At 40.7% G+C, this 13,841-nt stretch overlaps 1 protein-coding gene across 7 annotated transcripts in view; it reads right to left on the bottom strand.

Annotated features, from left to right (window-relative positions):
• The window catches only part of SYTL5 (synaptotagmin like 5), a 161,240-nt gene that overhangs the window by 61,440 nt on the left and 85,959 nt on the right, over window positions 1–13,841 (bottom strand). For all 7 annotated transcript variants that reach the window (XM_030575791.1, XM_030575827.1, XM_030575783.1 and 4 more), the window contains 2 exons: window positions 5,271–5,386; window positions 3,003–3,135 (listed from right to left, as the gene is read on the bottom strand). In XM_030575791.1, coding sequence (XP_030431651.1) covers window positions 3,003–3,135; window positions 5,271–5,386 — 249 coding nt within the window. The remainder of the gene's footprint in view (window positions 1–3,002; window positions 3,136–5,270; window positions 5,387–13,841) is intronic.

Genomic DNA, 13,841 nt, shown 5'->3' with positions numbered 1-13,841 from the left:
TGGCTTCTGCTGCTGCATGTTAACAGGAAAGAAGCATCAGAGGGCACTGTGTATATGAAGGCTGGAGAAGCCGAAAGATAATGGCTTACCATGGCTGAATGCAAGCTGAATTCTGATGCCCGGACCTGCGTCTGTGAGATCTCTAACACCAGAGCCACAGGCACTCAATATTAAGATGCAAAATGCGACGTTGTAGTGAAATCACATGTGCTATGTAAGGTGAATAGTGTTGTTCACTGTGAAAGAGTATAACCATTGTTCTGTAAAATGTATCTTTTTAAATACTTCTCTCCCTTTTTTCCCTCCCTCATGCAGCTGCACATTTTTCAAGCCTCCCTACTCCATCCCAAAGGCTATCTCAGATAAGGCGGAGGAAAAAGAAGACGCGAGACGAAATGTTCTCTGAAATCATGGAAGTAACCCGCAATGAAAGAGCTCAACTGAATGAGTGGAAGGATGTGGTATCAAATTACAGGAAAGATGCCAGTGAACGTGAGGACAGGAGGGACGCTCGAGATGACAGGTGGCGGCAGGAAGATCTGAGGTGTAGGCAGGAAGATCAGAGGTGTAGGCAGGAAGATCAGCAGTGGCGGGATGCAATGCTGGGGCTGCTGCGTGATCAAACTGATATCCTCCGACGTCTGGTGGATCTTCAGGAAGAGCAGCGGGGTCACAGAGTGCCACTGCAGCCCCTGTGTAACCACCCTCACCACGTTCCATGTCTTCCTCACCCAGACGTGTAAGAACACGTGGGGGAAGGCCTCATGTACCCGCTCACTCCATCCCCGTGGACAGTCCAACCAAAAAGCTGTCATTACATTGAAATGTGTTTAATCGCCCTTTCCTTCCCTCCTTTCCTCCTCCCAAACCACACCCGAGATACCTTGTCAGTTCTCTGCCTCTTTTTATAATTACTTTTTAATAAAGAATATATGATTTTTAAATGATAGTGACTTTATTTCCTTAAGCAAGCTGTAATCGAATGGGGAGAGTGGGTTGCTTACAGGGAAGGAGTCAATCAAGGGGAGGAGAGTTCATGAAGGGGAAACAAAACACAGCAGTCACACCGTACCCTGGCCCATGATGAAACTCATTTTCAAAGCTTCTCTGATGCGCACCGCTTCCTGGTGTGCTCTTCTAATCGCCCTCATGTCTGGTTGCGCATAATCAGCGGCCAGTTGATTTGCCTCAGCCTCCCATCCCGCCATAAAGGTCTCCCCCTTACTCTCACACAGACTGTGGAGCACACAGCAAGCAGCAATAACAAAGGGGACATTGGTTTGGCTGAGGTCTGAGCGAGTCAGTAATGTGCACCAGCGCGCCTTTAAACGGCCAAATGCACATTCTACCACCATCCTGCACTTGCTCAGCCTGTAGTTCAACAGCTCCTGACCACTGTCCAGGCTGCCTGTGTATGGCTTCATGAGCCATGGCATCAAGGGGTAGGCTGGGTCACCTAGGATAACTACAGGCATTTCAACATCCCCAACTGTTATTTTCTGGTCTGTGAAGTAATTCCCTTGCTACAGCAGTTTAAACAGAGCAGTGCTTCTGAAGACGAGAGCATCATGAACCCTTCCTGGCCATCCCACGTGGATGTTGGTGAAACGTCCCTTGTGATCAACCAGTGCCTGCAGCACCATTGAAAAGTTCCCCTTGCGGTTTACATACTGGGTGCCCTGGTGCTCCGGTGCCAAGATAGGGATATGGGTTCCATCTATCGCCCCCCCACAGTTAGGGAATCCCATTGCAGCAAAGCCATCCACTATGACCTGCACGTTTCCCAGAGTCACAACCTTTTGTAGCAGCAGCTTAATGATTGCTTTGGCTACTTGCATCGCAGCAGCCCCCACAGTAGATTTTCCCACTCCAAACTGATTCCCGACTGACCGATAACTGTCTGGCGTTGCAGGCTTCCAGAGGGCTATTGCCACTCGCTTCTCCACTGTTAGGGTTGCTCTCATCTTGGTATTCTGGCATTTCAGGGCAGGGGAAAGCAAGTTACAAAGTTCCATGAAAGTGCCCTTACGCATGCGAAAGTTTCGCTGCCACCGCAAATCATCCCACACCTGCAAAACTGTGCGGTCCCACCAGTCTGTGCTTGTTTCCCGGGCCCAAAATCGGCGTTCAATGGCTAGAACCTGCCCCATTACCAGCAGGATCTCCAAAGTGCAGGGGTCCGCAGTTTAAGAGAATTCTGTGTCCATGTCCTCATCACTCTCGTTGCCACTCTGCCGTAGCCGCCTCCTCCTCGCCTGGCTTTGCAGGTCCCGGTTCAGAATAGACTGCACAAGAATGCGTGAGGTGTTTACAATGTCCACGATTGCGGTATTGATCTGAGCAGGGTCCATGCTTGCTGTGCTATGGCGTTTGCACAGTTCACCCAAGAAAAAAGGCGTGAAATGGTTGTCTGCTGCTTTCACAGAGGGAGGGGTGAGGCTGTACCCAGAACCACTCGAGACACTGTTTTTGCCCCATCAGGCACTGGGCTGTCAACCCAGAATTCCAAGGGGTGGGGGAGACTGCGGGAACTATGGGATAGCTACGGGATAGTTACCCACAGTGCAATGCTCCAGAAATCGACGCTAGCCTCGGACAATGGATGCACACCATCGAATTAATGTCCTTAGTGTGGCCGCGTGCACTCGACTTTATACAATCTGTTTTACAAAACCGGTTTATGTAAAATCGGAATAATCCCGTAGTGTAGACATACCCTTAGAGACACTTCAAATTCAAAGTGTAACCTCTTCCCAGGAAGAAAAATCCAATAGTTGCCATCGCCTTTTGCTGCTACCTTGTAGCAAAAGGTAATTATAGCTGCATTTCCTAGGAGACTGCAGTCTACTGATAGCAATTGTTTCAAAGCAGATTATTTCGAACCCTGAGAGATTTTGGTCTGATCTGCAATACTGGAGGGAGGGAGGGAGAGAGATTCAAAAGAAAATCTGCTCAGAGGTGCTATACTCTGAATGATCAGTTTCCAAAGTTCAAGACTTTACCCTATCTTTCTGGGTCCACTGAATATTGATTTCTGCCCACTTGTGGAGGAAGCTGGGGTATCTGGCCTTTGCTCTATAGTCTCCTGGGCCTGATATTTCTCTTGTCCTCCTTCTTTCTTACCGGAAACAGTATCTGAAGGAGCAAAAAAAAAATATTCAGAGAAATAAAGGCAACATATGCCAAGTGTGCATGTGACATAGAATATTATTTTAATTAATAAAAAAACCTGTTCAGACTATCACAAAGCCATTTTTGCATAGCTCAGTTTCTTTTTTAAATAAGAAAGCATCACAAAAGTAACCAATTTTAGTTTAGTTATTTTAGAAATTTGATGCAAGTGGGGAGTTATGATTTTTTCATTGGTTTTGTTTTTCAACATTTCCAATGGATTATGCCACCAACTTTGTTGCTAATTAATAAATTAAATAAATTTAGTGATGGAGGAACATGAAAAAACACATTTTGCAGTTTATAGCTCTTCCTGTGTTATGTGAGAGAGAGCACATTCTCTGCATTAAAAATGTTTTCATCTGAGAGGAAAATGTGGACAAAATGCTTTGAATGTTACTTTTTCTTCTCATTATATATCTAACAAAAATATAAATACACAAATACAGCAATAAAAAATAAAATATACATCTCAATATCTTGCATAAAATAAAGACAGAAAACCATGAATGCTAGCCACATGCCAATGGACAATTCTTGAGGTGGTACTCACACCTGAAAGGTCAGTATTTTGCTAAGTAGAATATCAGAATTCATAGTCTTTTTTTTTTTTAATGGCAGTCAGCCCTCCTTCTTCCTAAATACACTTAGTCACTGTAACTTAGCTGCTGAATATGATAAACACTACCTGGAAACACAGGCTGTACTTAGATGGTGGCATGTGGGTGAAGTGTTAAAATAGTTCAGCTGAGAGGACCTTTGTATTCAGAAATAATTCCTATTCCTTAAGCTGGTGAAGGTTTAGTGGAGGTGAGGCATGCAGGCAGCTCTGAAGAATGTAATATGTGGTATCCCCTCTCGGATCAGTGAAGCAGACCACATTATCCATGTGTAAACATGTTTGTGTATGTGCAATGGGTAGCTAGGTGATAGGAAAGTTAAAATGTGGCCTCAGAATAGAGGTACAAATAAGCTGGTTACAGCCTGTGATCTAGCACTTAGCAAGTCTTCCCCCATGCAGAATGAGAAAAAAAAATCGAGTACAGTACAGACAATTACAGTTTGAGTTCCGTGGGGGGGGGAACAGGGGGGGGGAAGGGGGAAAGCAGTGGCAAAGATGGATAGTTAGTGTTTAGAGGTCAGCATAATTCATGCTGGAATGTCTGGATGTAGGATCCAGAAAATGAAATTTGAGAGATCTTGCACTACTGAATAATTTATCTATGTTTATTTAGGTCAAGATCTCCTATAAGTTGTAAGATCTTCAGGATAGAGAGGGTGTTCTTTTCAATGTTCTGTAAAGTGTCTGGTACTCTTCAGACCTTAGTTGCAAAATAAAAAGTTGACTAATACATAATTACTATTCAAGTTCAGTGATAATTGGGAATTGTATAGGAACACGTTATTTGATGCCAAAGAAGCCTCAATCAAGGAAGAAGGCCATATTGGTTAAAAATATGACTGGGTTTAGAAGGCAACTATAAAAAATAATAAAAAAATTAAGATATAACAAACGGAAGAAAGGGGAAGTTGATAGTAATGAATATAACTGTAGAGAACTGAAAAGGGAACCAAAGGGACATAAGGAGAAATCTATGGTCAACTGAGTTAAGGACAACAAGGATTTTTAAAAGTATATTAGGAACACAAAGAATCTGAACAATAGTATCATTCCATTACTAAATGGAAATGGTAGAATTATCAATAATGAAGAAAGGCAAAAATCTTCAATAAATATTTGTTCTGTATTGTGGGGGGAAGACTACATAATCATGTCATATAACGCTCTCTCCATTCCATTAGTATCTCAAGAATGTTAAACAGGAGCAACTAAAGTTAGAAAATTTAAATCAGCCTATCAAGATAATTTGCATCCAAAAATTTTTAAAGTGCTGGCTGAGGAGCCTGATGGACTGTTAATATTGATTTTCAACAACTCTTGGAACATCAGGGAAGTTCTAGAAGAAAGCTAATGTCACGCCAATATTTTAACAAGGTAAACAGGATAAAGCCCATATTTGGTAAAAACATTTTGACAACTAGGTTTAAAATATAAGTCTAAACAAAGAACAGCTTTTCTTGTGTGTTCTTATTTTTACCTGGGACTTTGCGTAGGATGGACTGTCTGACAACATCAGTTCCAAGGAGGTTGGATTGTTTGAAGCGCTTTGCCCTCTCTTCAAAAAACCATTCACCTGTCACTATCCTTAGCTGTCTACATGAGAGAGAAACAAAACAAAATGCACACATGAACTGATCCAACCAGCCAAAACTGTTTCTTAAATCGTCAGGACATTGTTCACCCAACATGCACATATACAGCTATGGATCACAGTCACAGTACAAGCTAAAGAATCAAAAATTAGCCTGCAAAGTGTAATATAATAGAATAGATCTGGTAGAAAAATTGTTTAGCCCTCTTCCTTAAGTGAAAAATGGCTTTTTGGTTAAATGGAAGCTTGCACAAAAATTGATTTTCATCAAAATTTTCAAGGTTTCAGGAAAAACTGGAAACCAAAACATTTTTGATCATCAATCGAAGTTAGAAGTTTTTGTTTTTTTATTTAGTGTCCAATAAACATTTCAGATTTTAGTTTATAACACCTTCCCCCTCCCCTCCCCCCAATGTTTTTTAAGAGATGGGATGAGGGATAAATAGGAGGAGAGCAGGATCAGAAGTGAGGGTGGGGCAGAGAGGAGCAGAAGGCATAGGATAGGGCCACAGGAGCAGAAATATCTACTAGGGCAACTCCCACCAGACCCTGTTCTCTGCAGAAGCTCTGCTTTGTTTTTTGCAGAAATGTTGGAAGGTTTCTAGTGAATGAGGCAAGGGACTGCAGGAAGAGAAAGGAGGATCTCATGATTAAGGCAGCTGAAGGCTGCCCTGGGGAACTGGATTCTATGGCTGCCTCTGCACAGATGCTGGGCAAGTCACTTAAAACAAATTTTTCACAGGTGTTCCTCATTTTCTGGGTAAGCAACATGAGACCCTGGGGTCTGATTTGCAGAAGTGCTGAGCATTCACAGCTACAACTGAAAGCAATGGAAGCTGTGCTTTGAACATGTATAATGCTAAGTACTCTGAAGAATCAAGCCCTTAGGTATCCAAAATTAATTGGATTTCTGAAAATCTAGGCCTGAACATCAATGTGTTTCAGCTCCCCAGATGTATAATTGAAAAAATAATATCACCTGATCTCACCAGAGTATTGTGTAAGGTAATCTAACGTCTACATCAGTTGCAAATCACAACCCCGGCCGCAATATAGACATAACCATACTGGGTGTCCCCTCATACCCAGAGGCCCTGTTTAGTCACAAGTGAAAAGCAGTTTGGTGGTCCCACTCTAGCTCACATAAACACCAAAATTGAACCAGATATGCAGTTGCTGCTTAGAGGAGGCCAAACACTGTCTGAAAGAGCAGCGTTTGGCAGGTCCGCAATGAGGTGCACTAGCAGAATTGTACAATGGACACTTACCCAGTGCCTGCTTGCCACATGCCTGGTTACTGACTGCTAGCAGCCCTCATTTTTAGGAAAGCACAGTCAATCAAAACATTTTTAAAAGTAAAAATAAATAAGCCTGATTTAAAAGACTGTCTTATCTCATAATTGCTTAATACTAATAAAAATCACTACATACAGCATACAGACGCTTTTTTTAAATTATTTATGGAAACTGGTTGGAGGGTAGGAAGGAATTACCATAGGCTACATTGAATCTTGAGTGTCCACTGGCCTCCATAGCTATTTAAAAACTACTCTAATAGTTCTTCTCGACACCTGTAAACCCATTGAACTCAACCCTAACACTGGGAGGCATTTCCAGTAGTGCTTAATCTGGCATTGTAACAAGGAGTGGCCCATCTCAATCCTCAGGTGCCCCAGGAACCTCTCAGACTCTGCCCATTGAGGGGCAACTTCCTGTGATTTATATTCGCCAATGCCAATACTGTCCCATGTATACACAATGCTTCTCTACCTTTAGCCCTTTCTTGCAGGGCTGAGGAGGAACAGAGGTCTCTCTTCCTTAAGATCTCTGCACATACTGGGCTGAGCTAGCCCTGGTTATTCCTTCTCTTCCCCAGTACTTTCCTCCTGTGTCCTTCTTATACTCCTCTGCTGATGGACTATTGGTTCCATCTGACCTCCCAGCCTGATCAGCCAATTTACTTACACATCCCCAATCAGCCTTCTCCGGGGGAGCTGATTGATGCCTAAGTGATCAGAGTGCTGTGCTCACCAGCTGGCTCCCAGCACTCCATCACAGACATAAAACCACAAAACAGCTGTATGCTTGTATGGCTCCACTAGCAACCCCAACTGTATCAAGAAAAATCTATGCATTAAAATCACAATTTTCCCTCTCATGGACAAGAATTATTCACACACACAAATATTAAAAATACATTTTAAGATTACCAACTTTAACAGTCCCCAGGCTAATCTTTGGGCTATATTTCCATCATTCTTAGCTTGTAGTTTGTGAAGAGTATCACATCCTACATCCTTTGGGTAGCAGAACTGCTTAGCTTTACGGTTCTCGGGCCCTTATAAGAATTTATCTTTGAAAGATCAAGAAATGTGTAAATTCAGTCAACATTGATTGGCATAATCCTTAGTACTCTGAATTGTTTGTACACTCCCCCCAAAGAACTTTTAAAATTTTGAATAAAAGTTGGTGCTAATCATACATAAAACATTGGTCTGTAAAGCATTCTTCCAGTCTGTTAAAAAGTCTCTTTTTGAAACATTTTCAATTGATAGCACCTGTGTAAATTGGCTACATGTTCATAGAAACAGCAAATATTTTCACTTCCTTTTCTAACTGTTTCTTCTGCTTGCCCTTTTTCTTAGGAAAGAAAGGGCAGGATTTCCCAGCAGTGAATCCAACGGCAGCAGATGGACATTGTATGACAGAATTTTCCTCTACATTTAAAGAGATGTAACTGTTACTGTTTCAAAATCTTATACGACTCTGGCAGAGTGTGATTTTTCCTGACCTGCTTTCATTTACAAACATATTAGATAAAGAGAATCATATTTAGTTTGTGAGAGAATGGATATGATTACAGATGATTTCAGGGCATTGAACAATACTTCTTACTCAGATAAGACTCCAACTTAAGAGAGAGTTTCGCCTGAGTAAAGTCTGAGGAGTACTGAATAGGGCTCTATTGTCAATGAAGAATTAAAACTGATGCAATTCTCTCTCATCCAATTATAGATTAAGTTTATTTGAGCACTACCAGAGTAAGTTAAAAAAAGAATCAAAATCCAGACATATGCCTGCAAATGTGATAATGAAAGATTATCGCCTTATCTTTTTCTTTGCAGCCTGTTGATGAAAATGCAAAAACAATTAATAGAAATCAAGCAGTTATTGTCCAAAAGGTATTCAGAAAACCATTTCCACTCAATTTTTTTGTTCATTTTCTAAGGATGTTTGCTTAAAAACAAAATTGACTATTCACTGGAGAACACACAACTTCTGGTTAGCAGGAAGAACAATTTTCCCCTGGGTGTGATAAAAATATATATTGTCACTACTTACCAATAGCATGATCTTCTGAGGGTGCTAATTCTTCACAGTGAGGCTTAACATAAGTTTAATACTCTACATCTGTCTTATCTTTGATTAAATTCCCATTGCAATTTGAACTACTAAGTTCATTAACTCTTTCCAAGGTTACTCCCGAGTTTGACAATAAAATCCCAAAGTGCTGTTTCTCTCTTACTCACGCATCTTATTTTCCCAAGTCTTTTACCACCAACACTTCCCTTGATCCAAAAGAGCTGGTGCGCTCCTTCCAAACAACACACTCATAGGTTTGTAGACATTAAGGTCAGAAGGGACGATTGTGATCATCTGGACCAGGGGTCAGCAACCTTTCAGAAATAGTGTGCCGAGTCTTCATTTATTCACTCTAATTTAAGGTTTTGTGTGCCGGTAATACCTTTTAATGTTTTTAGAAGGTCTCTTTCTATAAGTTTATAATGTATAACTAAACTATTGTTGTATGTAAAGTAAATAAGGTTTTCAAAATGTTTAAGAAGTTTCATTTAAAATTAAATTAAAATGCAGAGCCTCCCAGACTGTGCCCAGGACATGGGCAGTGTGAGTGCCACTGAAAATGAGCTGGCATGCCGCCTTCGGCATGCATGCCGCAGGTTGCCTACTCCTGATCTAGACTGACTTCCTGCATGTTGCAGCCATAGAACCTCACCCACCCACTCCTGTAACACACCCCTAACCTCTGGCTGAATTACTCAAGTCCTCAAATCATGATTTAAAAAGACTTCAAGTTACAGAGAATCCACCATTTACAATAGTTTAAACATGCAAGTGACCCGTGACCCATGCTGCAGGGGAAGGCGAACCCCCCCGCCCACTAGTTTTCTCCAATCTGACCCAGGGAAAAATTCCTTCCCAACCCCAAATATGGTGATCGGTTATATCCAGAGCATGTGGGCAAGACCCATCAGGCAGACACCTGAGCAAGAATTCTCTGTAGTAATTCCGAGCCCTCCCCATCTAGTGTCCCATTTCCGGACATTGAGGATTTTTGCTACAAGAAGTCCTGCTATACCATCCTCTCCATAAATTTATCAGTCTCAGTCTTGAAGCCAGTTAGGTATTTTTGTAGCTTGCATCAGGGGCTCTTAGAGTTCTGAATACCCTTTTTTATTGTTGTAAGGTGCACATTAATAAATACAGTAAGTTACAGACAGACTGGCATAAAAGGTGATTTTGTCTGCAATACAAAATACAAGAGTAGAATAATGTTTGACATCATCCTGAATCTTTCACTGTGATGCTCTTCAAAACTAGGACTCTTCCTTATTTGGTTTGTGAAGCAGATGCTCTTTGCTTAAGGCTAAGCCTCAGAGATATTTTAAGCCAAATTGCCTGTCAGTGTAACTCCAGTTACATCAATGAGTTACACCAGCAGTGAATTTGGCCTACATTTTTTCCCTTTATTTGTTTAATTTATTGTGGGGGTTGGAGGGAAGAAAGATAATCTTTTCTAGTTTCTTCTTAAATAATTATAAAGAATGTTATATAATGCATGAAAGATGTTAGACATAAAAACATTCTATATGAGCATGGTGGGTTGTCAAATAAAAGGCTGAAAAAACAGATTACAGTATTTTTTACTATTCCATTCATAACAAATTGTAATGCCAGACTCCCACCACCATCCCAACTTGCAATAATGCTACTGTAAGAAGCTGATCACAGGATAGCTCAGAACAGTTCATTTAATTAGAAAAGGCAATTCACTGAATCATCAATACTCCAAATGGAGCATAAATGCAAAATGTACATTTGGATCTTGTTGGATGTGGCAAATGTCTAATATAATTTGTGTTGCCTGCAAAACAAGTAGAAGCTGCTGACAGAAGTTCAATTTATTTTTGGCAATAAATGCTCTTCGGATGTTTCATCTAAATTAAAGCATTTAATAGGGCTGGGCAGTGCTTTGGTGATATTTAACAACTCTCCTGTTTAGTTGTGTACATTCTTCTCATCTGGAAGAAATTTCATTGTGAGATCTGCATGACTGCTTACATGTCTAATAGATTCCTGGTAAAAAGCAAATCCTGTCTGTTCACTGGTTCTCAGTCCATGATCCACAGACCACTGGTGGACTGCAGATGAGTTTTGGGTGGTTTGCCAATTGGTTGCCTGAAAATTAGCCATGCAGCTAGAAGCATGATGAGAACCGCTACTTTGTTAAATAAAATAACCTAATTTCCATTGATGAGAAAGAATGGAAGAGTTAACTATTGTAACAAATCCTTTGCACGACCCATCTAACACTTCACATAAGGATTTCTTTCTTAGAACACTCCTGCTGCAGAAGCTACTAGCATCACTACAGCTCACACTGCTATGGAGCTGGTGCCCACTGCAGAGGCCCTTGCTCCTAAGGAAGTTTGCAGCTATTAAGTACTATTAAGGACTTAATTCCTGCTTGCTAGGTCACTGTTCCTGAAAATGCAAATTAAAAGCTAAACAGAGATGGAGTGGAGATGTTGAAGAAGTCATTTCATGTTGGTTTGTGCAGGCAAGAAACCATGTGACTGTGCAGTATTATGAATGACTAACTATGTGACAGTACAGCTAAAAACTATAAATTGTATTTTCATTCACCACTCTAACCAAATTGATCATACATCTATACCCCAATATAACACTGCCCTTGGGAGCCAAAAAATCTTACCGCGTTATAGGTGAAACCGCGTTATATCGAACTTGCTTTGATCCGCTGGAGTGCACAGCCCCACCCCCCTGGAGCGCTGCTTTACCGCGTTATATCTGAATTCATGTTATATCGGGGTAGAGGTGTATTAAGCAGAAGCTAGTGTATTTTAAAATCTACATGAATCATTACCATCACTTTAGATTCATATATTCATGAAACTGACAAATTGACATAAACATGACAAGTATGTATTTAATATATAGTTGGTGGAACACATTCTTTTCCTTTTCAAAAGTGGGGCAAGGCATGAAGAAGGTTGACAGTCACAATTCAGATGCTATTTTACATTGGGAAGCTGGTGCTCAATTCAGATCATAGCATTACCTGATTGGTAATGTTTAAGATAAGCACTGCAATAAATGTTTATACCTCAGTAACTTTAGAACTGCTTTCCTGTGAGATAGACTAAGCCCATTCTTCTTCTTCAACACAGCTACAGAGTTTATGGAGGGTTCAAAATAGTTCTACTCTTAAAATTGATTTGAACAGACATGCCTGAAGTAAACAATAAAAGTAAAACCCGTCATCTGCTGCATGAAATGTGAAGAATAAGGACATACGGATCCTTACCAAGCATTTGACCTCCCTTGCCAAGTCTAATGCCATGCATAGTGAAAGAAAACCATAAGTAGACAGTCATAGCAACTGACAGGTTGAACAGGCTTGGAAACCTCAATGTCACCACCTTATATCTTTGTCTTTTTCATCATTAATGCAAATTTTTCCTTAAGATCTTGAGTCACAGCAGCCTTGATTGTTAAAAAGGTCACATCTCACAAACCATAGGTATAGAAATACTTACCTGTCATCTGCTGCATGAAATGTGAAGAATAAGGACATACGGATCCTTACCAAGCATTTGACCTCCCTTGCCAAGTCTAATGCCATGCATAGTGAAAGAAAATCATAAGTAGACAGTCATAGCAACTGACAGGTTGAACAGGCTTGGAAACCTCAATGTCACCACCTTATATCTTTGTCTTTTTCATCATTAATGCAAATTTTTCCTTAGGATCTTGAGTCACAGCAGCCTTGATTGTTAAAAAGGTCACATCTCACAAACCATAGGTATAGAAATACTTACCTTCTAACAAGGCAAGGGAGTCCAAGGGTTAACCGTCAGACACCCATATACTATACTCCATATACACCTCTACCTCGATATAACGCTGTCCTTGGGAGCCAAAAAATCTTACCGTGTTATAGGTGAAACCGTGTTATATTGAACTTGCTTTGATCCACTGGAGTGCACAGCCCCACACCCTCGGAGCGCTGTTTTACCACTTTATATCCAAATTCGTGTTATAGCGGGTGGCGTAACATCAAGGTAACAGTGTACTTTCAATTTATAGTGAACAGTTTACGGAAAGGGCTTCCGGTTATAGTTGCTTAATCCTTCATCTCCTCTAGGAGCGTCAGATCCATTTACCTACAAAAATATTTTTTCATTCAAAATATAAAATGAATTCCTAAATCTGTCTTGAAGTTTGAATTTAATAATTGCACCTCACATTCCAAAACTAAAACTGAAGAACTAGAAATGAAACTGTCTCTTGCACTCTATTATTTTCAGATACTGATAACTGTAACAAGATGGGAGTGTTTTTCCTCACAATCTATTTTTCTCTCTCCCAATCCTGACGTGGGACCAAACTGCACTGTATGACTTAGATAATTTTTCAGTATATTTAATGGGACACCAAACCAAAGCTTTTTAGAGTATTTTTTTAAACTGACCTGAAATCCAAATTCACATATGAAAACATGATATTCTTTTACTTACGCCTCTCCAAAAACCAACCTCTGGCATTCTCAATAGCAAGTGTAGTGATAAACAATACCCTTTCCAATGCATTTTGTCAAAGTAAGGTTTGGATGGCTTCTCCAGTGTAGCACCAGATAGAGTGTATTGCAACTAATAGCTTTAGTGAGCAAGCGAGTATGACAGCAATAACTTTATCTGTCTGCTTGCTCTTACTCCTATCTTAAATGACTGGGAATGTTTTAAAGAAAATCATGCACAATCATAGAATCAGAGAACTGGAAGGGACTTCAGGAGGTCTTCTAGTCCAGTTCCTGCACTCATGGCAGGACTAAGTATTATCCAGACCATCCCTGACCAGCGTCTATCTAACCTGCTCTTAAAAATCTCCAGTGACGGAGATTCCACAACCTTCCTGGGCAATTTATTCCAGTGCTTAACCACCCTGACAGTTAGGAAGTTTTTCCTAATGTCCAACCTAAACCTCCCTTGCTACAATTTAAGCCCATTGCTTCTTGTCCTATCCTCAGAGGATAAAGAGAACAATTTTTCTCCCCTCTCCACCTCCTTGTAACAACACTGATGTACTTGAATCAGCTGGGCGCTGTACATTTTATTCGGGGTCTCATCTGAATCA

Source organism: Gopherus evgoodei, chromosome 1 (genome assembly GCF_007399415.2).
Source record: "Gopherus evgoodei ecotype Sinaloan lineage chromosome 1, rGopEvg1_v1.p, whole genome shotgun sequence".
In the NCBI taxonomy this organism is placed as follows: Eukaryota; Metazoa; Chordata; order Testudines; family Testudinidae; genus Gopherus; species Gopherus evgoodei.
Note: the sequence above shows the minus strand (reverse complement) of the source record. Positions and strands in the feature narration are given on the sequence as shown.